The 26,291-nt window shown below is 38.9% G+C and overlaps 1 protein-coding gene across 3 annotated transcripts in view; it reads right to left on the bottom strand.

Annotated features, from left to right (window-relative positions):
• Positions 1-26,291, bottom strand: part of LOC109409735 (protein draper) — a 130,175-nt gene that overhangs the window by 7,945 nt on the left and 95,939 nt on the right. The window contains exons 2-8 of one of the 3 annotated variants that reach the window (XM_062854544.1): positions 18,963-19,238; positions 16,878-17,674; positions 2,921-3,167; positions 2,368-2,838; positions 2,135-2,280; positions 1,355-1,777; positions 363-1,069 (exon numbers count right to left, since the gene is read on the bottom strand). In XM_062854544.1, coding sequence (XP_062710528.1) covers positions 363-1,069; positions 1,355-1,777; positions 2,135-2,280; positions 2,368-2,838; positions 2,921-3,167; positions 16,878-17,325 — 2,442 coding nt within the window. In that variant the 5' untranslated portion in view covers positions 17,326-17,674; positions 18,963-19,238. Of the gene's footprint in view, positions 1-362; positions 1,070-1,354; positions 1,778-2,134; positions 2,281-2,367; positions 2,839-2,920; positions 3,168-16,877; positions 17,675-18,561; positions 18,581-18,962; positions 19,239-26,291 lie in introns of those variants that run through there. The other 2 variants (XM_029870209.2, XM_062854543.1) reach the window with 2 other exon arrangements.

Here is a 26,291-nt window from a genome sequence, read left to right as displayed (position 1 = left end):
GTTACAAAACATGCAAGAACTGTCGAGAGAATCACGGAAAGAAATTCAAGGCGTTTAGAATGCGGAAATATAATATTAGGAAGGAGATACTTTACAGTTTAAAGGTATTAAGAGTTTTACAAATTCAAGCCTTTTCAGAAGGATATATGGGCATATGTTTAGACAGAGTTCTAGTATTTGTGAAAGTTATACGTATAGGTTGAGTTGTGGAAACCCTAGATCTAGTTTCGATGGCATGCTCGAAAAACTAGATACAAGTAACTCTACGATCCTGTAAAACGTTGGATTAGTGAAGCTTCGGTATGCTACAATAACGTTAGGTCACATGCCTAATAATCATTCCAATTATAATGAACTAAAACATTATACTTACTCTCTTCCGTTGGTTGCACCTTGGCTTCCGCACGAGATTTATCGCACTTATCGCCGTAGAACCCAACGCTGCAAACGCACCCCCGAGCAGCATGGCAGGCGAAGTTTCCCGTTGGACAATTGCACGATTCCATACAGTGGTTCCCATAAAATCCCTCCGGACACACTTCGTCGCACCGGTTGCCCATCCAACCGGGATCACAGATGCACTGGCCATCGTTCTTCCGACACTTGGCTTTGTTCTTGCAGTTGCACTTCTGGTTGCAATTCACTCCGTAGAAACCGTTCGGACAAACCTCTTCGCAATTGGCACCGGTCCATCCCGGAGGACACTGACACGTTCCCGTTTCGTGAGAGCACTCGCCGCCATTCTTGCAGGTGCACGTGTGCTTACACTCGTTTCCGTAGGTTCCCGAAGGGCAAGGATGTTCACAGGTGGTCCCAATGTAGCCCGGTCTGCAGGAATATTTTCCGGTTATATGATCGCACGTTGTATTAGACACCGGACATCGTTCCTTGCATCCGTGTCCAAAGAATCCATCCGGACACGGTTCGTTACACGTTGGGCCGGTCCAACCGCTTGAGCAAATGCAGTCGCCGGTGATGGGATCGCAGGATGAATTGTTGTGGCAAGTGCATATTTCGTTACACGATTCTCCGTAGTAACCTAGAGGACAGCGGCTTTCACAACGTACACCTAGACGAAGGAAAAGATTCATTAGAATGGTGTAATTAACAAAATTTACGTGCAACGATTATATGTTTGACCGTTAGTGATGTGCATGATACATTTCAGTGTTGTTATAATGAACAGGTGCTTCTTCAACCAAAAACATTTATACCGGATGATTCTTCTTAGGCCAAAAATCCATACCCCGTTTGTTAGTAAGCGACAGATGAGAAATCGAGGAGGAGAACTCTGGTTAGTAAAAGGGCGCAACACACATTCGGGAAGACTGGCTCTCTAGGAACCTTCACTCACCGCCCCAATCTGCATTACAGATACATTTGCCCGTAGTTGCGTTACAAGCCAAGGTATGCTCCAAACTGCAGTCACAGGTTTGCGAACAGTTCCGTCCAAACCGACCCGATTCGCACTTCTTATCGCATCGTTCTCCGGTCCAACCTGCCGGGCAAGTACACTGACCATTGACCGGATTACAAACAGCATTATTCGAGCAGTTGCATCTCTCCGTGCAATCCTTTCCAAAGCGGTGGGTATCACAGGGACGGTCGCACCGAATTCCTTGCCATCCAGGAGCGCAAAAACATTGACCCGTTTCCGGTGCACACGTGGCTCCATTCATACACTCACAGCTTTGGCTGCAATTCTGACCGTAGGTTCCGTTACTGCACTGCTCCTCGCAGTTTTCGCCGTGATAACCGGCAATACAATTGCAAGTTCCTAGTGAGGAAAAAGCGATCGGATATCAAATCGAAACCAAAGCCCAAAAAACCGGACACCACAAACAGATAGAAAACAAAAGTAGAGATACTAACAATGGAACCAGGAAGCCTTCTGCATATAAAATCTACCTTCATTTTCGTTTTAACTTCGAAAGAATCATGCGTCGAATCTTCTCGAAATGCAATTAAATATTGTTCTTTAAATAGTTTATTCGGCAAACAATTAGTTAAAAGTACAAGCTAAAAACACTGTTTTTAATAGCAAGCAGAGAAGCAGAGAAACTCCAAAGATAAAATAAAGTGCATGACGGCAACCTGGTTTTAGCGATAATAACTCAAAAAGAAACCTCCGTACCGTCGATATGATTGCAAGGCGAGTTATTCTTGCAGTTGCAGTGAATCAAGCAATCCTGTCCATACCGCAGGAACGGACATGGTCTGTCGCACAGCGTGCTACTCCAACCAGGATTGCAGTGGCATTTTCCAGTCCATGGGTGGCACCTTTTTGATCCAATAGAAAATCAAAACAAACAAAAAACGCCAAATCAAAACCAATCGAACAGAAACCTAACCCAAACCAAAACCTACATCTTGGTGTTGTTCCTATCGCACTCGCATTGACCCGTGCAGTTCTCTCCGAATCGGTCGTCCGGACATATCCTTAACCTACAGTCCGCTCCCATCCATCCAGCAGAACAAGAACACTTGCCAGTGGCCGAATCGCAAACGGCTCCGTTCAAACACCGACACTCTTCCGTGCAGTTGTATCCGTAGGTGTTGTGCGGACACGAATCCAAGCACTTCGATCCCATAAATCCAGGCGAGCAGATACATTCCCCAGTCACGTGATTGCAATCGGCACCGTTGAAGCATTCACACTTTTGCTCGCACCGCAGACCGTATCTTTGGCCCTGGCAACGATTAGCACATACCGATCCGGTATAACCGGCCGGACAAATACACTCACCCGTCTGAGAATCGCAACTTCCACCGTTCTGGCAGCGACAATCCGATCGGCATTGCTCCCCGTGTTTACCCTCCGGACACCGCTCGGCACACCTGAAACAAAAAGCGCACAGTTCCAATTAACACCACCCAAAAATTAACACTACAATCAGAAAATCAAAATTCAAACACTCACAACGGTCCAGTGAATCCGGGTGCGCAATAACATTCCCCGGAAACCGGATCGCACTTGCCCCCGTTTTGGCACTGGCACACCTCGGCACAGTCCTGGCCGAAGCGATCCGATGGACACTGGTACTCGCAGTGGTCCCCACGGTAGCCCTTCTGGCAGGCGCAGCTTCCGTCCTGAGCTTTGCACGTGGAGTTGTTCTTGCACTGGCACAACTGGCTGCAGTCGGATCCCCATCGGTTTGGAGGGCAATCTGGAATGAGATGCAGATATTTTGGTATTATTTATGTTGCACACTGCGATATAATAAAAACACTAGAAATAAAGAAATTAAAAAAAAAATGAACTCTTGGTGGTGTGGCTAAATCAAGTCTCGATATTTCAATGACATCTGAGGTGTCAGGCCATTCGGCCGAAGGTCATTTGGCCGAAGGCCATTCGGCCGAAGGTCATTGGGCCGAATGGTCATTAGGCCGAATGGTCATTAGGCCGAATGGTCATCAGGCCGAATGGTCATTGGGTCTTCTTCTTGCCGTTACGTCCCCACTGAGACAAAGCCTGCTTCTCAGCTTATTAACTGAGAGCTTCCTCTGCAAATGACCATTTTGCATGTGTGTATCGTGTGACAGGCACGAAGATACTTTATTGATGCTGAATCTACTGATATTTTACCCATGAATTTTTCCTTCTTTTAAATATAGGCTGTTCTTTCTAGTATCATTGCTGAAATAGTTTTTGGCGCTGAAACTGCTGATATTCAATTCATAAATTTTTCCTTCTTTAAAACATAGGCTATTCTTTCTAGTTCCATTGTTAAACTAGTTTTTGTCAAAAATTGTTGGAAAAGGTAAAAACAACGGCTAACTTTCAATTCGTCCTGATGACCATTCGGCCTAATGACCATTCGGCCTAATGACCATTCGCCTAATGACCATTCGGCCTAATGACCTTCGGCCTAATGGCCTTCGGCCTAATGACCTTCGGCCTAATGACCCAGCATCGACATCTGATAGTAGGAATCGCATGAATATAAATCTATTGAAGGTGTTAATCTACAGTATGACCCATAAAATAATGCGAAAATCCCTTCTTTCTTTGGTAATTTTTGTTGCAATATTTCTTATGAATTCAGTTTTTTTAGATAGGGCTACTATAAGGAGGTGATTGTCATACAGGATATCTCAAATTTGTGTCAAAATATACATTGGTTACGTATATGGGATATCTAATAGGTGCCATCAATTTCTAAAAAAAAAATAAATGTTTCCTCAAATTTTCGGAGCTTCACGAATTAGAATGAAAACTTTTAAATACATGGAAATCATGCAGAAATATGTATTCTTAAAAACGCGGCCATTTGAAAAACTTTTTGATAACAATATCAAATGCTTAGGAACCAAACCAAAGCGGTCTCCAGTTAGCCTAGTGGTTAATGCTATGGATCGCCAATCCGGAGACGGCGGGTTCGATTCCCGTTCCAGTCGGGAGAATTTAGTCGACTCCCTGGGCATAGTGTATCATTGTACTTGCCACACAATGTACAAATTCATGCAATGGAAGGCAAAGAAAGCCCTTCAATTAATAACTGTGGAAGTGCAATTAAGAACACTAAGTTGAAGCGAGGCAGGCCTAGTTCCAATGCGAACGTCGAGCCATAAAGAAGAAGAAGAAGAAGGAACCAAAAACTAAAAAATGTGGCATATTTCAAAAGCCTTACATAAGATAGATCCATAAATAAACTTCAAGCTGTTTGAAAAAAAATCAAAATAATTTCTTGCTAATGAAGGCTTATAAACCTACGTTTATAATAGACACAAATACGTAGTACTTAACAACAGTTTGATGCTTCATACATCTGTTCTTCTGAAAATGTCCATTTGTCGTACACTCTAATTTTCAGTAAATGTCCCATCTATCTATCTATATATATATATATATATATATATATATAAATGCAGTGGCATACGTGGGACCGCGCATAACTTGCAAACGGATGGTCTGATTTGAGTCGTTTGAGTTTTGTTCTATTAGTTTTCACCCAAGGAAGGTTTATGAGACAAAAAACATGGAAAATTGAGTTTTTTTGAAAATCGGGTTTTCGTGCATTTTGAACGGGGACTTGGATTTGACTAGGGACTTGAAACGTTAAAAACGCAGTAGGTAAGACAAAGTTTGCCGGGTACAGCTAGTAACTTATAAGACAATATTTTTTTTTCACTTGTCCAAAGCACCAACGATCGCCTGGAGACCTTGTCTAACTACGAAAGTGCAGTACTTGAAATAAAATTTAATTGAATGTGACTGAGAGCAATTTGATCAAAATTACAACCTTAAAAAAACACCTCTGGCGCGAGGACGTTTTTGAGATCCTTATGTTTAACATTATTTTTATCAATGGTTTATGATTCAAATCAGTAAATGTTCCTATGCCATTGTTAAATTAGTGCCTCGACTATATTATCCAATAGATAAATGCAAGGTTTATCGATTGGAAGCAGATGAACAATGTCTTCGAAAACTTTCGCATTTTTTTATGGGTCATACTGTAGTTTAAAGCAAGCAGGAACAGGGAAGGAACTCTTAATCCTATTTGTCCCTATTGAGTGCTGGTAGTGTTCCTTCTACTCCAAAAATATTTTAACTTGAAAACCGGCATAGTGTCTACCAAACCTTCTACTTAGAAGGGAACCATCAGTATAACACAATACAATGCTATCTGACATACAAAAAATCAAGCAAATGTTGGAGGCAGAACAATTTTGAACAAACTATCCAAAAGTGATAGCAACGAATTGCCTCAAACCGTATCTGCTGCGGGATTCCACAAAAGTGGTGTTATGATAGTGATTAATCGCTACTTGACATATGTAATGTCGAGAAGAGATGTTAGTTTTTTGAGCATTTGGTAAATCCACTTAGTAATCGTAGGGCATATACCATGACTACTTGGGGATTCCAATATGGAATCAGAAAGCACTAGCAGAACTGCTTTTGAATGAATGCTGTCTCGATATCTGAAACAATTTTGGTATACAGAACTAAATATCATGGTAAGCATGTCGCTTCACATGAAGAGATATGTTACCCACATAAACAAGAGGATATGTTGACCAAAAATCTACATTGAGCATTAAAAAAGAGGTCTGTCTGATTGGTCTTAAACGCCTCGCAATCGGAATAAACTTTAAAAAATATTTTTTCAGCCAACCGTTCAGCAGAACAAAGGTTTGTTGTGGGTGTTGTGAGCTGATGATCTGCGATCAACTTGAGACTTATTCTGCTTGAGTAGAGTCGCGTAGACCGTTTTGTTTAACAAGTATTTTCTATCACATCATGGGAGTCCGTCTGTACTATTCTTGTACTGTAAGAATTCCATCAATTGGAGATCTGCAAATTAATGTCTGAGTTGCGTCAAGCAAGGATGTTTTCGATCACCTGGCAATCATTTGACTCATTTATCCATAGCTTAGTTCAGAAGCATAATATTGAAATGAGGTGTTCGGCAAACTTGTAGATAAGTGTTTTTCCTTCAATTATCACCAAGGACGCCATACCTAACTCTCATATATACGGCGTGAGAGCGCTAGTAACAGCTACTCATATTAAGCGATCGAAAAATTCGATCGTTTAGTATGAGTAGGTGGTACAAAAGAAGCCAATGCTGACTGAAAGCACTGCACACCAAAAACAAACATGACCCGAAAGTTACACTACCGAAGCGAACTTCGAAACAAACAAAATGTGTGAAAATGATAGGTAGAAGAACGTTCAGGCGATTGAATCAGAACGCATTCATTGATCTAATTCACAGTACTGAATCTTCTGAATGAACGATAAAAGGAATGGTTTGAACTGGATACTGTCGCACTGAACTCAATATGTAAACACTCGTTAAGTATTTCTTGGTTCGTCTGTGTCTGTGAGCTAAATATTCGGTAGCAAATCGCTACTAGCGAAAAAGAAATTCTTCGTTAAAAAACATGACGATATTTTGAAAAAAAATTTAACCTCCTTGAAAACATTTCAATGGAACGGAGAATTTTTAAAAAGTTTATTAAAAGCAGTATCTGACACTAAATTTTTAGAGAAATTCTTGAAATGATGAGCATTAATTTGTGAATACTATGGATGAATTTTTAGAAGATTACTTTGAGAAATTCATTCCGGGAAACTCCAGAAAGAATCATTAGAAAGTGAGTATCATGATGAGCAGGCTTGATAATCCTCATCGAAATCAAAAGAGTTTTGCAACATGCTCTAGAGCGGTGTTTTGCTTTTGCCTCGTCGCGAGGGAGCGAACGAATCCCAAACAGAGAGGCAATAAAAACTGAGCGAGGAAGAGGGATACGAAAAAAGAGCCGATGATTATTTCGGGTTTTTGAGCGCGATTTTCGCCTCGAGAGTCTTTCTTTGTATGGGAGTGGAACTCGCGAGAGCTTTTTGAGTGTGAGTGGACGTGAGAAACACAACAAGCAATTATGAGTGTTGGACGAACTCCTCGCTGCGCGGCAAGCTCGCGCTCGGTGCTGTTGAGGATTTGCGTTGTGATTTCTGAGTTTTATTTTCACTCCTCAGAAAATCGCCAAAATCGCTTCCTCATTTTCTCGCGAGGGAGTTTCTGTCAAGCCTGATGATGAGTATGCTTGGTGGAAATACTGCAGAAATGCCAAGAGGAACAAATCCCAATAGAAATAAATAAAATCACTAAAGGAATAGTTATTACAACTACCGTGTCCTATACTGATTTCAAATATTGTGTCTGGATTACTAAGACAGGCTTTGGAATATATGGTCCTAGAAGTAATATATCTGTTCGCTTAGGACAGTGGCCCCAGTATTTCAGGGGTAATATATACAATACTAGAATTCGTGTTTTTATGTCTGAGGAGATGGTCGGCTTTAAGTCAGACCGGACCATCTGTTTTTCAACGATTTCAGAAAAATGCCCTGCATGAACTTGTGATGTTAAATGTAGTATATGTTTATCGGAAATACTATAAAAAAAAAAGACACGGACACGTTCAATGCTTCTAGTGAGCTTTTCGCTCTTTGAAGGAAGCACGACACTAGACAACGGACTAGCATGCAACGCCCAGTGGCACAGCCGAAAACTTTTCTATAGTTTCTTTATGTAATGAAACACCTGCATGAAAATAATGACGAAAAGTTCAAAGTTTTTGAAATCCTTCGCATATCTTTACCTAATCCAAAAATCGCGTAGTCTACTCTGACCGAACACCGACCACTTATAACTCAGAGCTGATGTGAGAATGTATTCTGGCTTTGAAAAACTTATCCATACGCAATCTTGTCTATCTGTTCTACAGTTGTAGACATTCGTTTAGCCGAGGCATATTTTTTTTTAATTTTTTCTCAACTATAAAAATTTTGTGTTCTTTTTCTAATTTTTGGAGGATCTTCTAGGTAATTTGCATTAGTCAATGGGATGAAACAATATATTATTTATCTAATGGCCGTAGAATACAAGATAAACAGAAAATGTGATGATGATTAACCTGGGCTTGTTAGGGGAATATCTGTAAATAAAAGAAAATCGGGTTAAGTACGGTTCCTTTGAATTCCACTAAGAATTTGCATCCTTTGACAGATACGTATTTCGACCTCAACTGTAAGGTCGTCTTCAGTGTCTTGTACTTGACTCGACTGTGCCTAGACATTCGTTTAGCCGAACTGTACAGTTTTCAGAAGTGTTGCCATATTAATTTTACATGGATCTCATATAAGTAAGTTATAATATTGAAAATGTTTCCAAATTGAGATTTGTTGTAGTTATTTTCATCGAAAGTGTTTTAAAAAATTCCGATAAAAGTATCACGACGAGTGCAGGTTGGAAATCTACGAAAAACAAAGTTTTTAACAGAAAAAAATAAGTATTGTTTTGATTAAATATGATAGTTTAACTTGCATAAATCACATCGTTTACTACTATTACGTCTTCTAATAGCTCCCAATATCTGCTAGACTGTGCGCTGGCTCAAATAACATACATTGGATGCCTCACATTTTGAGAAATAGGGCTGTTACAAAAGTGTCGATTTGAAAACCGCAAAATCCGCGCCTAGACATATTAAATCCGCACCGAGGTCACCAAATTCGCGCCAGTACAAAAACATATAGTTTTGATGCATCAATCTCATGTAAAGTCAGTTTTTCAAAGAAAATCAACTATTTGTGACGTTTGTTGCAATACATACGAAGAGTATTTCTATTGATGAATGTATAACATTAGATAACAACTCAAACAAGAATTTAAAAATGTTGAAGACAAGTTCAAAATTTTTCAAACTGAAATGAAAAAATTGGATCAATAGTTCTTTGTTTGCTTATCGCTATTGATAAGTTTACTATTTTAGGAGAATAAAATTTGCTATTCGCTGCAACAGTTTCGAAAAAGAAGCATTCTTGACGAAGCTTTCAAAATAATTTATGGTAGAAATCCTGAAAAAAGTCTAGAGTAAGTCATAAAAGCTAGTTCGGGAAAATTGCATGAAAATTTTCAGAAATTTTTTTAGAAATTCATAGATTACTTTCCGTAGACATTTATTTTGTAAAGATACAAATTTCAAGAAAATATTATGAAAAAAAATTTCTGGACACACATAACCCTTGAAAATTCAGTGAAGATTTCAGCAAATCACCTCAGAAAACATTGACCATTTCTTCAAGTATTCTGCAAAAAAAAAATCCTCCAAAAAATCTACCAAGAAACCCTTCAATAGCTGTACCATTAACGAGTGTTTCAATTGGACATCAAAGAGAAATTGTATCATGACTGCAGAAGTTTGTTTACGTATTTTCAGGATAATTTTATCAGAGCTTTTGGCAAAAAAAATTGACAGAAGTTCCACTATTAACTGATTCAGAAAATATTGCCAATTCCGTCATTTAGGAACTCTTTCATAATAAATCAAGAAAATCCTTAATGTTTTTTTAACTTTAGCTAGAAATTCTTATGATTAATATTCTATCTAGAGTTTTTCCAAACCATTTTCTAATGAATTCTTCATAATCTCTAGAACATCTTACATATTTTCAGAAATTTCACGACATACTGTGTCAGAAAACCAATTAGATTGATTTTTTCAGACATACACAGTCTACAAAACCAATGACTACTACAGATTTTAGAGTCACCAAAAAGCTCGAATTATTTCAGAAACCGTGCCATGATTCTGTTTTTTTTTTTATTTCAAACTGAGCTTTAAGTGCAGAGCAACTTATCTAGTAGTCCAAGCTAGATACATTAACATTGTTTTTTACTCAAGCTCAATGTTACATAACTCTAATTTGAAAATGTACTTTATTTTTTCTGATTGTGTTGAGCTTTATGTTATTTAATGTTAGTGCATTTGAAAACCATTTCCGCAAAATCCGCGCCGTAATTAGCAAAAACGCGCGAAACGCAAAAACCGCGCCAAACGCAAAATCCGCGCTAGTTGTAACAGCCCTGGAAATGACACCCAAAGTATTCAAATTTCTAGCATGAACTACATGTTTTATAATTTGAACGTTCTTTTCAAATAAATCATGTTAAAAAGGAATGTAGTTCAAATATAAGACTGATTTATAATATATTTCCTCAGATTGAATGAAATAAGCCAATGTTATGACCATGTCATGCATTTTTGTATGAACATCTGTTTTAAAATAAACAGGGTTCGAAAATTCCGACTCTTATTGTAGTTCGTTCGCTTGACAGTCTTCTAATTCATTTAGTAATGCTTATATTATGCAGTTATACTTCAGAGGCATAAGGATATGTCTTTATTACTACACAGAACTATTTATTTTAGCTTTCATCAATGTCATTTCGATGTTCAACTAACCGAAAACCTATATACTTTATTTTCTCACGACATTTTATGCACCAATTTAAACATTTCCAACAATAATTCTGTGCCATATTTCAAAAACAACAAATCTAGCTTACATTAGAGTGTTTACAGAAAGCATTTTCCTTAAATAAATTAATTTATAATCGTTTCTTCTTATCGGGACAAATTTTTGTAATATTTCTTTGAATTTCACAAATAAATAAACTTTTAAGGTCAATTATCTTGCTAACAAGTCATAAACTAAATGCCTTGGAGTATATCCTCGAAATGTATTTTGGACAGGCTGAAGACAACGTTGAAATAATCATCCCCTAGCTTCCTTAGAAAGTAATTGATTTTTTCGCAAAGTTCCTAATACGCTTATAATATGACTGTACTTTGCATTTCTGGTGACAAAAACCTTAACGAAAGCATTTTAAGCTGAGAAAATCACTATTTAGAATTGCTTTTTGGAAACCGAATATATGTTTTGGACACCCCCAGGAATATATAACTTGGACAGGGCAATTATCTCAATGTTTAGCCATGAATACTGCTAAATTATGGAAGTAGCACAAAATAACAAATATTTTATTACGAATAATCAAATTTTTCCGCTTAACAGGCATCTATTTTGATAACTATTACAGTTTTAGTTAAAATAGAGAAAATATCGTCAGACCCACAGAATACGCCTCCAAGTATGCAATTGCACAGCATGCCCATGTAGTTCGTCAGATGACCAAAATATATTTACAGTAGAAAACTTGTAATGTATTTTGGACACCACTTATTTTAAGCGTTCTAGATGAATGTTAAGAGATTGGCTGCCTAATGCTTCTTTATTGAACATTTTTCATTGCACTAAGGCTTTTAAATTTCTTACCGTTATTAATTCAACGATTTTGAGGCGAATATTGTATGTGACTGTGAAGTGTATGTCGTCTTGCATACCTGTGCATTTGAGGGGTTTTAGTGAAATAATTTACATTTTCGATAATGTTGAAGTAAATTCTTAATTGTTAAGCGTATTTCCACCGTAAGTCATCAGAATAGGGTCTACTTGATCCAATAATCGATATTGAGAAGTATCTACTTTTATAAGCTCTCCGGAACAAGACATACAACGCCGTGCCTGTCCAAATTACATACATGTCCAAATTATATTTTTTTACCCTACATTCGTGAGTTACAAAAAATCTATTGAAAACCATTTTTTTATTCACCTCGGCTAAACGAATGTCTAGGTAAAAAATGACATTTGAATGGTTTTTACCCTCGTTTTAGTTTCAGTCTATATGTAAGTGTGATGTGTCACCTTGCCATAAAACAGTACTATATACACTACCCGTCATAAGTACGGACTCACAAAAAGTATTGCAACAATATTGCATCACCCTGACTCACCTCGATATCTCTAAAACCAGATCAGTTACAAAAATGCCGCCTTCAGAAAAGTTGTTGCTTTTGGGCTCCTGAATAACTTTGCTGAAGACAGCACCTTTGTAAGTCCTCAGGTTTTGGAGATACCGAGGTGAGTCCGGGTGATGCAATATTGTTGCAATACTTTTTGTGAGTCCGTACTTATGACGGGTAGTGTATACTATCACTTCCATAAAAAAGTTTTATCATAAAATCTTTTGTATGAGTTCCCTGACATTTTTTTGAAAATTTTTGGGCCTCGGTTAAACGAATGTCTATCAATGTATATTGGATCGCAGTACGAGTCTATAGAGGGAAACAAGATTGCTGATGAGCTAGCCAGGAATGAATCTAATGAAAGGTGTAAAAAATAAAACTGAACAAATCACATTAAACTGGAATGCACTTCCCCATACTAACCAATCCAAAAAGCTCATCCCGATATACCCCAAGAAAACCCAACAACTATTAGGTCTCAAGTTAAGGAACCTTAACATCAAAACTAGGCTATTGGACACTGCCCCTGCATATACCATCTGTAACTGATCGGAGCCATCCAAACCTCAAATTGTCGCTTCTTTGAGAAACATCAGAACACATTCTCTGCTATTGCAGCGCACTCACCCATCGTAGGTTCAAATTTCTAGACAAGCCCTTCATAGGACCTGCTGACATATGGATCTTATCCCTCAAGGTCGTGGTAGGCTTTATAAAACTATAGTCCCCCATTCAGGTGAGACACTGTAACTTAGGACCTCTTTTCATCAATAATACTGGTCTTGAGTTCAGCTGATACCAAGGAATCTCAGTGACACACTGTTCAGTAATAGATTGCGACTTGCGTATTTCACAGCAATAGTTCTATAATCTAGACGCAGTGATCTTCACCCGACCAATGAGAGAGAAGATGCTTTCTTCAAACGACCTCCAATATAGTGTGACAGGACAGGACCTGGTTTTTTTAGAGGTTTTTCCTCATATTCCTTCAGTAATTTAGGAATCCTTACAAAGATTACCTGGGATTTTGTCTCCATAGTTCATATGCATGTTCGAATGAGTGTAATCAGTTTCATATCTTTTAATTCCGCCCTAATAACTGACACTGAGGAAGATTACAAGTGGTAGTCGAAATACGCGTATCTGTCAAAGGATAAGCAATTGGCTTCTTTAGCGGTGTTGAGATAATACCATATTCTGAATCTGCATGCAAAACTGAGCCGAAATCCAAATTTTCACGAATTTAGGTGCCCGGGAACCTATTTAAAAATCAGTTTAAAGTTTGTATGGAAGCGATTTGTCGCATTTTGTACTGGGCGGAGCTGTCAAGCAGTTGCCCAGCTGTCAAAAAGTGATTTCAAAAAATCCCTTTGTAATTGATTCTAGGTATCCAAATAAAGTTCTAAAAATCTGAGAAAAATCATAGTAGCTCAGAATCAAAAAATCTATACATTATTCTAAATTTAAAAACCCAATTAGGGCGGAATTAAATGGTACGAAACTGATTACACTCATTCGAAGAGGGTATTCTGCTTAGAGGGTTCGAAAAGTCGGTACACGATCATATGCATGTGTTTATAAGCTTCCTTCTGGGTTCCCCTCAACATTTTTTCCAGGGGATTCCCAAAAATAATCTAAGAACTTATAGAAATTAGATATGGTGATCTTGTACCGACTTTTAGAACTCTCTAAGCAGAATACTCTCTTCGAATGAGTGTTATCAGTTTTGTACCTTTTAATTCCGCCCTATTTTGCTTATCCTTTGACAAATACGCGTATTTCGACTACCACTTGCAATCTTCATCAGTGTCAGTTAGGTAGTGGATAACTGATTACACTCATTCGTAGATATGGTGGATCATTCTAAAAATTCACCGGTAATTCGGAAATACTCTTATGAGAACACCACCTCTAGTAACTTCTAATGGATTACTCCAGGGATGACTAAGAAATATTTGTGAAGGAATTTCTGGAAGCGAATTGATTTTTTTTTGAACATGTACTCTTCTTCTAAGAATATCTGTGAAGGAAATCTTGGATTCCCAGGCAACACCGTTGGTTACAAAACAGTCACGGCAGCGCATGTAAGGGTTGCACAGAAGTCACTGTGTTTACTTGGGTTAATTAACGCAGATTTTGAGGATATTTTGAGGAATTTCACCAAATTTTCAAAGCGATTCCTCCAGTAACCTACCAGTGTTTTATGTGACAGTTAACTGAAAAATGACTCTATGGTCTTGTCAAAAACTCTTTCGCGAGTTTTCTACAGCAAATTTCTTCCAATGTTTCTACTGGTATTTTTCATGAGGCAAGCCATTAAAAAAAATCTTAGAAATAAAAATAAAAATGGAATTGTATTCACAAGGATCTCTAGAAAAATATCAGAAGAGATTCTTAGAGAAATTTCTATATGAAGTATCCTGGGGAAGAACTCCTGACTCCTGAGTTGATTTTCTGAAATTTCTAAGAAATACTCTGTGTAGAAGCTTTTTTGTATCCAGAGAAGATCACATGGCAGATGACGTCATTATAAACGTTGAAGAGTTAAAGTATGTTGAAAAATCACTTAACCCTCCACTTCCCATGGTTGCTGTAGAGCACCATCGATTTTCAACGAACCCGGAACAAACGAAATTTTTATAATTCAATATTTCTTAGAAAATGATTGAAACCTCATTAAGTTAAACCAAATGCTAACTAGGGTCAAAGCACTAGACTTCGCCACTGCTCTAGTCTTCGCCCCCTCCATACAAATTCCATTTTTATGTAGGAAGTGGCGAAGATTGGTGCAGAATTTGGGGGTGGGAGTATAGTATTTTTACCCTACTTGATTCAATAGTGGAAATATGAATGAAAAATCAAAAACCTAAAGATTTGCAATCAAAACAATTTATTTGATTTAGCAAATTTGGAATCATTTTTATTTAAACATTTTTTTTTGCAATGGTCGCATCAAGTCGTGGGAAGGAAAGAATCAAAAACTAAATTTGCAAAATGAAGTTGTTTGCTATGATAATAACCTACAAAGACATAACTGATCTGGATTTCAGCTAATTCTTGACTAGGAGCATGAATAGGATTAGAAATTAATTTACTTTCATTTATTCCCTTAATAAATGAAGGTAAAAAAAGCTCAAGATCAATTTGTTCAAGTTGTCGTAGAAAGTTTTCAAGCTTTGACCCATTATAAAAATTTTAAATAAAATAAAAAGTACAATCATTACACAACTATGTGTCACTCTGTCACATTTATTAGTCAGTCTGCTCGTCATATTATTCAAATGAAAATAACCCATAATTATGAGCTATGACTGTACATCAAATCTTGATGTTGGAATTTTTCTGCATTTAAATTAACCAAGCTGGGATACTACAACATCAAAATTTGGTTTGGTAGATCTTACGCCGTAATGCGCCATTTAGTAATAAGAATGTAAATGTATGTTGTAATTGAAACTCTTAAACGATCAAAAAAAAAACGATCAATTCTGACTATACATGTCAATGGTTGCTCCTCCGTGATTGATCTGAACTGGTACCAGTTGCACTGTGATCCAACTGAATAAGGGGCTGGGACATTCCACTTATTCTCAAAGTGCAATTTTTTTTAGCAGCTTATGCATATTTGATCAATAACGGCGCCGGCCAAGTCCTTATAGTCAGCTGGGAAGGGAAAGGAATGTTAGAGTGTACTGGTTGTTGCTACTAGAGACCGAGAGCACTCTGCGTCCCCACAACCCGCACGGACTGGGGTATTTTTAGACGGAAAGGATGGAAGATCTGGAAGTCACCGTTGGGTTGGTGATGCGATCCATGGATAGGGTTATTTATAGTGTTCGTGATAGATTGTGTGGTGAATAAGGTGAATAAGGTCAAGCGGCACAGCACGCTTTGGTTGCATAACTTATAGGCGTTATATATACACTGTGCTGTGAGTGGAAGTTGGAAGGGAGGGAAACAACTTTTTTCAATTCGTTTCTGGTTCTAGCGATGGCTATGAACATATGAATATACATGAGTTGTATATGTAGAGAAGAGAGAGTGAGAGAATGTGGATAGAAAGATACAAAGCAGGATGAAAAGGACGGGCCAGGGATTGAACCCATGACCTTCTGCATACAAATCAGAAGCGGTAGCCACTAGACCACCAAGCCCGTCAATGTTGTAATTGAAACTCTTAAAGCGATGCAAAACTCTTAAAGCGATGCAAAATTTGAAATCATAGCAAATATCCACTTTTGCCATATAGTGAACTACTATGGCGATAACTGTCACACACCAAATTCATAGAACAAAGTTATTCGTCATAAGTTGCTGAATAGAAAGAAGTTAATACTACAAGGAAAAACTCTCGATGCAAAAACTCAGATGCATATCAGAGTGTTATCATGAACACTCAACGAAATTCCCATGGTGGAACAGCAAAAATCAATTCCACAATTCGCGCTAGGGCCAAATTCTATGGGCAAAAATGCCAAAGTTGGCCAACCCTTGGAGAGCTGGTTGATCAAATTTGCAAATACATTGTCCGATACTGGACCAAAAAACGAACTGTACTTTTCAATTGCAGAAACTTTACGAGAGAGAATAACCAACATACGGTCCTGTTGAATCAAATAACTAACAAACAACGCATTATGCTATCACTTTTCCTACACAGAAAAGGTTGTACCCCTACAGATTATATTAGTTGTGCAAACTATACTCACTTATGTTGCATATCTTCCCGGCGTATCCCTCGTTGCATTTACAAGTCTCCGGTGCTATGCACACTCCGTGTTTGCACCCATTACTGCACGCCGGAATGCACCGGTCTCCTTGTTGATTTTTCTCGTACCCGGTACAGCACTTCTTCAGTATCCGCTCCTTGGTTACGCTCGAGGTTTCGTTCACAATCTTCGTTTTCACTCGATACGCCGAACATCGGGGCGGCACTGCAACGCACCACTTCTGATATCGCTCCTGATACGTAACTTCCCGGGGAGCTGTCACAAAGAGTTGATACTGTTCCACCTCCTTGCACACATTTGGCCCATCCAGCTGATCGTCGACCACCACCTCATCCACTTGCACTGCGGCCGTTAACGAACTGGCCCATAGTATTAATACACTTATACCTAGCGTCCTAACATCTAGCATCAGTCGTAGCGGTTTCATTTTCACTATTTGATGATTCGATTCAATTGAAATCCCCGCCGTTTGCGCACAAAACACTCTCACAGTGTCAACTGGATTATGTGTTGATATACTTCGTTATTGCTTTAAATTTAATTGGCGAATACTTTTGTTTACTGACATTTAATAAATGCGGCTACTATTTGAACTGTAAGTTGATCACTGTGGTGCAATGTAAATAGTGCACACTTCCACTTGAGTCACACTTGTTTCCTTTGTGCTGCATTCCACACTTTTCCACGGTCCCGGCGCGATCGTTGCACAATCTCATTCATAGATTTATTACTCGTCAAACAAGCACGCAGGTTTGGTTGGCACGGCGGGCTATTACCTACGAAACAAATTGGCCAAGTGAGAACCTGCGACGATCTGATTGCACCCAATGAATCACTACTGCATTGGCACTGTTCCGATCACCTATCAACGCACACCGCAACCGAGCAAAACGCCTTTCGCGCTTCGTAATCGATCACCGACTGACGACGATCGCTCAGGCTGCTTGCTGCAGACTGCAGCTGTGTACGATAGTGTTGTTGATCGCTCTGTCTACCGATGTTATCGGGTTTGATACGGATTTCCAAACGAAAGTGAAGCAGGAAGAAGGAACAACCCCGGCGGACGATGCGTACCGTCGAGGGGGGCTAAATTAGAAAGGGGGATTTCGTTATTGAAGTTTTAAATTTGTTCGACATTTGAGCTACAAAGAAAATGTTTAGTTTAATAGTTATCAAAATCGAATAAGTTCGTTGGTTTTGAAACATCGCACTAAGTCGTTCAATGACTCAGTTATTGATGAACACTCAGCTAACTATTGGCAATTATTTTTGATTGATAAATTTGATCTGTTTGCAACGAAATTGCTCAAACTATCTACACACTTAATTTTGATTACCGAGTTCGGTAATTTTTTGACGAGATTAAAACTGCTGAGCACCGAACTCGTTCAGTAAAAATGCATTGTTTACCTTTTCCATACGATTTTGACAGTTGTTTTACTGAGCCTCAGTAAAATCGATTACCGAAACTACCGAGATCGTACTGCTGTTATAATCTCGTCAAAAAAGTACCGAACAGGCAATTCAGAAATAAGTGTGTAACTTTAAAATATCGATTTAAAATTGAAGGAGAATCAGTTTAAAAAGTGTTAGCCCCGTTCGACGGTAAGGGAGGGTACAAAACAAACCGAGATATCTCGTCACACATAACCACATTACACACCATCAACGCTGACTGAAGTGGCTACAATTCTCGCGCTTAGTATCATACGGGCGTAACTACAATGATCGATTTCTCTTCATCGATTTTCTCTTTGGTTAATAACTTGGCCGGAAAATCATTGTTGGTTGGTTTTGTTGTTTTAGAACCTAGTCCTAGTCGTTATTTACCGATATACACCGAGAGATCATCCGAATACTGGTCGTATTTCCCGGAATAATCCGAAGAGAAAATCGATGAAGAGAAATCGATCATTGTAGATACGCCTGTATGATACTAAACGCGAGAATTGTTCAATTTGTTGTGCTGCCGCTGCACTTAGAATCACAGCGTTTCCTCGAGAACTTGTGATAACGGATAACGAACCAGCTCTCACAGATTTATGTATGGTATGTGGCATTTACCCAGCACAGCACAGTAGTGTGGTAGTGATTTTGCACACAAGAATATCTTCGTCGAAAGATCACTCAGCAGCACTGCTAGTAGGCAACGAGGCGACGATTCACTTTCGATCCCTTGTTTGCTGAGCCTTCCGTTGAACTGGGTAATAGTTGACACTGGCTGACTGGCGATCTCAGCGGCGATGTAAGTTGTGTTGTTTGTTGTGGGATGACGTGACGTGCGAGATGATTAGAGTGTAGATAACGGTAGTTGACTCTCTCGGCTTTGTCGTTGATTGTCTGCAATGGAGAAGAGACGACAGAACATAGGGACAATTAGTACTTAGCTGTGTTAGCTTAGCTAAATAGACAGTCAGTGCAATTGTAGATTCAAATTCGCTTCGTAGGATAAACAGGAAATCGCTAATTGGAGAGATCACAGAAAAGTGGGTTGGGTGCATATAAATACTACGCTGGAATAAAAATATCATATGTTCAAGGTACATTTGCGTTCACATGTGGGTCATGCCGAACCCTATCCAGAGCTGAGAAAAACATTCAGAGACAAAGGTTATGTTGCATGTACGTATCCTAATACTATAACAATTATTCAAGGCCAACAGGTTTGTCGATACTCAGTGTGCGCATCAATACGATCGAAGTTGTACAGACTTATTGTCTGCAGTTACTATAAGTAGGAGCCTGGCATCATAAATATATATTTAGGGATTCTCTGTTTAGTAGGGTGCTCCCAGTTTTGTTTTACTCAAAATAAAGGAATGAGATCGTAAGATTACTACGCTACTAGCACCCTGACCCTATTTGCTTACAAAAGACGATAAAAATACAAACGCTTAAAAAAATATGTAGTTGATATAATACACTTTAAAGTTTAAATTCTATTTACATACATCTGTTACTGTCGATAAACACGTTGCCGTAAAAACAATAAGTTAACTTCCATATTTTTATTCGAACACTGTTCTTAACTATGACGGAATGTTCAAAATAGGAAAATGTGTAGTTTGCTCGCAATAGATCCTTACGTAATCAATGGACGGTCCTTCGTCGTAATGGAAATTATCTAGATAAAGTATTTGGAACGAATTATCATCCTTTTACACCGTGTCCAATAAGTTCTCATACAAAATACAAATTCAGAACATATAATTTTATTTCTCATCTGTTATTAATATTTTCAAAATGAATACATGTATTGAAGGGCCACATAATACTGATTCAATAAAGCATACGGTTTAGAATAACGATATTTTTTGTTTGTTTTTAGAAGCCTAGTAGTACACTTCCGTTTTCTGAAATCCGTTTGCTCCGGCACGCAAGAAAAATGTTCGGAAAGTTTTTCATTCTACGGTAGCTAAATAGAGTCCATAAGGTTAAATTTTGAGTTTTTATCCCCAGTATTGTACCAAATGGATATACTAAGGTTAAATTTAAGCAATTTCAGTGATGATATGGTAAACAATTTCCAAGTAAGCTCAACTTGGGCTGATTTCCTTGAAAATGACCGTTATATTAAAGATAAACATCATAAAACGTAAATTTTGAACAAAATTTATCACAACAGGAACACAAGCATGTTTTAGAAGTGAGAATAATGTGAATCAACAAGATAATATGCAGCCATGCTTCTTTAACACAACAAATTTCATTAAAACAGGTAGATGGACATTTTTGTTTAATTTACGTTTTATTTTATACAACATAAAACGGCTTCGTACTTCACCAATACAGAATGTTATATTTCTTCTCTTCTGGTCATAGTTGCTACTAGCAATGGCGAGGACAGCAACCTAATTTGTTTCAACCTAAAACCTTGACCCGTTAAAATGAGACAAAATACAAATGAAATGACATGCGTGCCAGCTGAAATGGACTTACGACACTTAAGCGATCAACAGAGAAGGATAAAGGACAATTAATAAATACACTTACTTTGAAAATCCTAATTACAGATGAGAAATGAATTCAATTTGATTTTGTATGAGAACTTATTGGACACGGTGTATAGAACAGAAACACGTGGTCGAAGGATACATTGAGGTTTAAATTGCGATAAGAAATCCACGTGCTCCGGTGGGAATCGAACTCATGACTCCCAATTTGCTAGACGGGCACTTCTTATTCCTATTGTCTGTCTCCGTCGCCTGATGGCTTAGAACAGAACTCGATTCCAGTTCTAGTACATGCATATATGTTTCGGCCAGGATGTCTTTACGGCCCTACGCTGTGTACTTTTAACTAACCGACGAGACTCCAGACGACAAGAGAAAAGTGTACGCTGATTCAACTAATAACGATTTATTCGCACCACCGTGTGGCAGTGCTCCACACGGCGGTGATATGACGATACACACTAACGATATACATTCAGAGCTTCCCTTTTATAGGGGAAGCAATACAGGCATACAAGAGCGCACGGTAGCATGCTTAACCATGCCTACCGCTGCTCTGGGCATTTAAGTATAGACTCACAAAAATTATTGCAAAAATATTGCATCACCTTGACTCACCTCGATATCTGTAAAACCAAATTACTTACAAAAATGCCGCAAAAAAATGCAGAAAAGTTGTTGCTTTTACGTTTCTGAAGAATTTTGCTGAAGACAACATCTTTGGAAGTCGAGTGTGTTTTGGAAATATCGAATTGAGTCAATGCGAGACAATATTGTTACAATACCTTTTGTGTTTCTATACTTATGACTGGTAGTGTAGTTTGCATTTGAAACTTCTTCAGATGGGTGTAGATGAATATCTTGCACACGTACTGTTGTGTATCAGAGTTTAAAATAATCGAAAATTCAAAGTTAAGATCTTTTTTTTTTCGTTCTCGTTGCGCCCTGTTCATTGTGAGCTGATTATATTTTTTCATTCAATTTTCTGTTGGACGGTACCTGACGGCATCGGAAGAACTATGTATTGTACGAAGTGTATAAAGCGATGGGTATAGATAGATGAAACGAATAAAACTAGGCAGGCTGCGGTGGGCTGAGCACGTAGCTTGTATGCCAGAGGAACGGCAAACTAAAACTATATTCAGCAGACAATCAGGAAGATATAGGATGACGGTTTCGTGTTAGGACGCGCACACGTTGGCTTTTTGCAGTTGAGAAGGACCTTCGGACATTAAACGTTCAGGGCGACTGAAAGCGATTATCCCAGGACCGTGACCAGTGGAGGTAATTGCTTCATTCGGCATAGACTCACCGCAACGAGTTGTAACCGGTCAAGTATCAAGTAAGCAAGTGAGAAAATGCATTCATCAAAATGAGTTAAAATAAGATAAATATATTTTGATCCCTCAGGGTAAGATTCCTACTATTCACGTTGATAGCTGTCATTGACTATGAAAATTGAAAATATTCAGCATGAACACGCTGAGAATCAACGTTCGATTCCAAATTGGTATAGAAACCTTTCGTGATGGAAAAAAATCCTTGATTTTCTAGGGCATAGAATATCTTCGTGCCTGTCCTTGTGCCTGCCGCACGATATACACTTGTCAAATGGTCATTGGCAGAGGAAGTTCTCAGTTAATCTTAATAACTGTAGAACTGAGAATCAGGCTTTGTCCCAGTTGGGACATTGGGCCAAGAAAAATGAGTAGAAGAAGAAGAGGCATTATTATTGATTTTTGTGAACATCAGACATTGTCTACCAAAGACTTATCGGTATTGACTTCAGTGTTCCCCTTGGCATTGTTAGCCTTTGTTAAGGACAGACTTTTTAGGATCCCAAAATGGCCGCCATTATGGCCGACTTTGGCACCTACTGACGATTTCGATCGCACAAATCTCTTCGTAAACAAAACCAGCGCACCTGATTTTCTTATTTTAAGCTTATTACAAGTAAGCAAGAGCAGAATGATAAAATGTACTGTTGTTTGAAGTTTGCTTCTTGAGATTTGTGCGTCTGAAGTTCTGATGCAATTAAGGGCCCATATAACCGAGGCGGTAAACGCATGGGTATTCGGCATGACCATGCTGAGGGTGACGGGTTCGATTCCCGGTCGGTCCAGGATCTTTTCGTAAAGGAAATTTCCTTGACTTCTTTGGGCATAGAGTATCTTCGTGCCTGCCACACGATATACGCATGCAAAATGGTCATTGGCAGAGGAAGCTCTCAGTTAATAACTGTGGAAGTGCTCATAGAACAGAGCTGAGCTGAGAAGCAGGCTTTGTCCCAATGAGGACGTTACGCCAAGAAGAGAGAGAGATAAAGATCAAAATCAATATGGCCGACCCAACTTTTATAATTGTAAATAGTTGCTCTATCATTCCTCTTTTCAACAACCTTTCGTTTTGAGGGGGTTTTAGGCGAAACTTTCGAGTTAGTTATAAAGGTTTTAATGAGCCTCCATATGACCAAAATCGAGGAGCCTGCAAAAATTCCGCTCACCACGCGATCTCTTCGACACAGTCGTCGATGAGAGGTGTGTGGACTTCCAACACACAAAAAACAATGCGCTCTCGCCTAGGCTTTACATATACAATATATGCGTAGTGTGCATGTACATCTCATTCCATCCGAAAGGGGTGCAATCTGTGGAAAAGATAACCTCGGAATTTTGTGTTGAACTTGAATTCAGGTTAGCAGCTACGTCTTCGAGTCTTCTCGTGGCGTAGCGGCAACGCGCCTGTCTAGTGAGTAGGAGTCGTGAGTTCGAGTCTCACCGAGAGGACGAGTAACTTTTTCGCATATTTCACTTCAATTTGTCCATTTCTCACTCACGCCAGTATATGTAAAGTCTAGCTTTTGGAATAAAGTAAAACTTCCATTCGGCTGGTTTAGCCGCAAAAATCGATAATTACTTAATTTAATTATGTCATCGAGCAACGGACTCATGTTCCGTAACCGGTCGTTTGAGAACGTCGCGACCCGTTGGAAGCTTTCCGCTCACCACGCGATCTCTTCGACACAGTCGTCGATGAGAGGTGTGTGGACTTCCAACACACAAAAAACAATGCGCTCTCGCCTAGGCTTTACATATACAATATATGCGTAGTGTGGATGTACATCTCATTCCATCCGAAAGGGGTGCAATCTGTGGAAAAGATAACCTCGGAATTTTGTGTTGAACTTGAATTCAGGTTAGCAGCTACGTCTTCGAGTCTTCTCGTGGCGTAGCGGCAACGCGCCTGTCTAGTGAGTAGGAGTCGTGAGTTCGAGTCTCACCGAGAGGACGAGTAACTTTTTCGCAGATTTCACCTCAATTTGTCCATTTCTCACTCACGCCAGTATATGTAAAGTCTAGCTTTTGGAATAAAGTAAAACTTCCATTCGGCTGGTTTAGCCGCAAAAATCGATAATTAATTAATTTAATTATGTCTGCAAAAATTGTTGTGCCTCTTACTAATGGGGGTCCATCAATTTGAGTAACCAAATTGCATTTTCTTTACTTTTTTAGCGAGGACTTTCAGAAAATCGCCACCTAAAACATTTTTGAAGACAAGGTGAAATAGTGGGCCGGTCTCAGCAAGATTTACTCAAATATAAACAGTCTTGTGCACCATCACTGTCTAAATACAAAAAAAACCGACGTAACAACGCTAACAAGCACATCGGCTAAGAACTCATACATTGATGCGATGGGACCTTCATCACGCTCATGCTTTACAAGTCACAACAGTAGTCAGTGCACGGCACTACAAAAACACAAATATTGCACGCCATGTGAATATTAATGTAAGGTATAGAACACAAATTCATGCAGTTAGAGCTTCGCTCTTCATCGTGAAATTCAATAAGAACAGACCATCGCTTTTGTTGAATGTTGTTGATACTACTTGTAACAATTCAATCGTGGTTCGTCTCTGTTTTGATGGTTGTCATTTGAAGTGATGGTTACAGTGAATTCTGTGGACTGGATGTTTCAAAGGTTACTGGATAGATGGATTTTTAGTAGGGGCATTAAAAACGCACAGTGTGCTACTTTCCAGCCTTCTAACTTATTGTTTCAACGACAGTATCTCGCTTGGCATTTTTCCCAGAGGTCCAAAACTAGCACTAGTGCTTGTGCATCCGGTTTTCAAGGGTGGTGCGACAAACTATAGACCAATATCTGTACTGTCAAAATATTCGAAAAGCTATTATGCTCGCGTCTGAACAACTTTATGCAGTCCACCGGCTAACTGTTCCAGTATCAGTTTGGTTTTCGACAAGGTTCGTCAACTAAAGTTGCAGTCCTGGAGCTAGTCGATGAAAACGTCTGATGCAGCCATTTTTTTGACCTTTCGAGAGCATCCGATACCCTAAACCATCACATCCTGCTGAAAAAGCTTGAAGCCTACGGTACTCGTACGGTTCTTTAACGGATCGTGAGCAACAAGTCATGATATCCGGAATTAAAAGTACAACGTGCACGGTGAACTGTGGAGTCCCACAGGCGGTAATATTGGACCCCTGTTGTTTCTAATATATGCATACGACGTACCAAAACTGCGCTTGAGAGGACAACTAACGCTGTTTGTTGATGATACGGCAATCTCATATGCAGCAAGAACTGTATTGTGATATGTCATATGATCTACAGCAGATTATGAAGTATCTTGAAACTAATCTTCTGGCGCTTAACTTACAGAAAACTAAACTGATACAGTTCGGCAAAAGAGATACATCAGGCGTCACAATGGAATTGATAATCAACGGAGCTGTTATCGAAGAAGTTGAAAGTTTCAAATAATTGGGATTCTGGATTAATAACAGACTAAAATGGAATGTTCATATCCAAGAAACAGTTGCAAACTGCTCATCTTTATTCGGAATACTGCGTAAATTATCATACTTTGTTCCTCAACACTTCCTATTGAAAAAGTACTTCGCCTTCATTCACACCCGATACCAATACGGAATAGCAGCCTGGGGTACATCATGCCATACGTACCTGAAAGAAATGCATCTGCAACAAAACCGATGCGTCAAAACTATATCCCTTTCGGGACAGAGCGCTAAAAAAAGTAAAAACCCCATACGAATTGCTCAACTTTGACTCTCCATAACCCTTAGATTTCCCAACAAAAAACAATTTTTGTCCCTTGTTTGGAAGAACTAATCTTTATCTTACGATGTCTAGCTTTATCTACCTAGATAAATCTTTTTTTTTTTTTTTGAAGAGTGACCAGGTGGAGCTGCAGGACAGCTGATTGCAAAGCCTGGACCCTTTCCCAACTTTCCCCCTACTAGGACCAATACTCACGATGGACTAGACGATGTCGTCAACTTGAGCAAAGTGTGTAGTAATTAGCATTGGGTCGTAGTAGTTTTTAAAAACACTGTTTTTAACCCATCGCACTAGTGTTTTGATCGAATGGAAGCTCCAAAGATGATTTGATAATT

The sequence above is a fragment of the Aedes albopictus genome, chromosome 2 (assembly GCF_035046485.1).
Source record: "Aedes albopictus strain Foshan chromosome 2, AalbF5, whole genome shotgun sequence".
NCBI lineage: Eukaryota > Metazoa > Arthropoda > Insecta > Diptera > Culicidae > Aedes > Aedes albopictus.
Note: the sequence above shows the minus strand (reverse complement) of the source record. Positions and strands in the feature narration are given on the sequence as shown.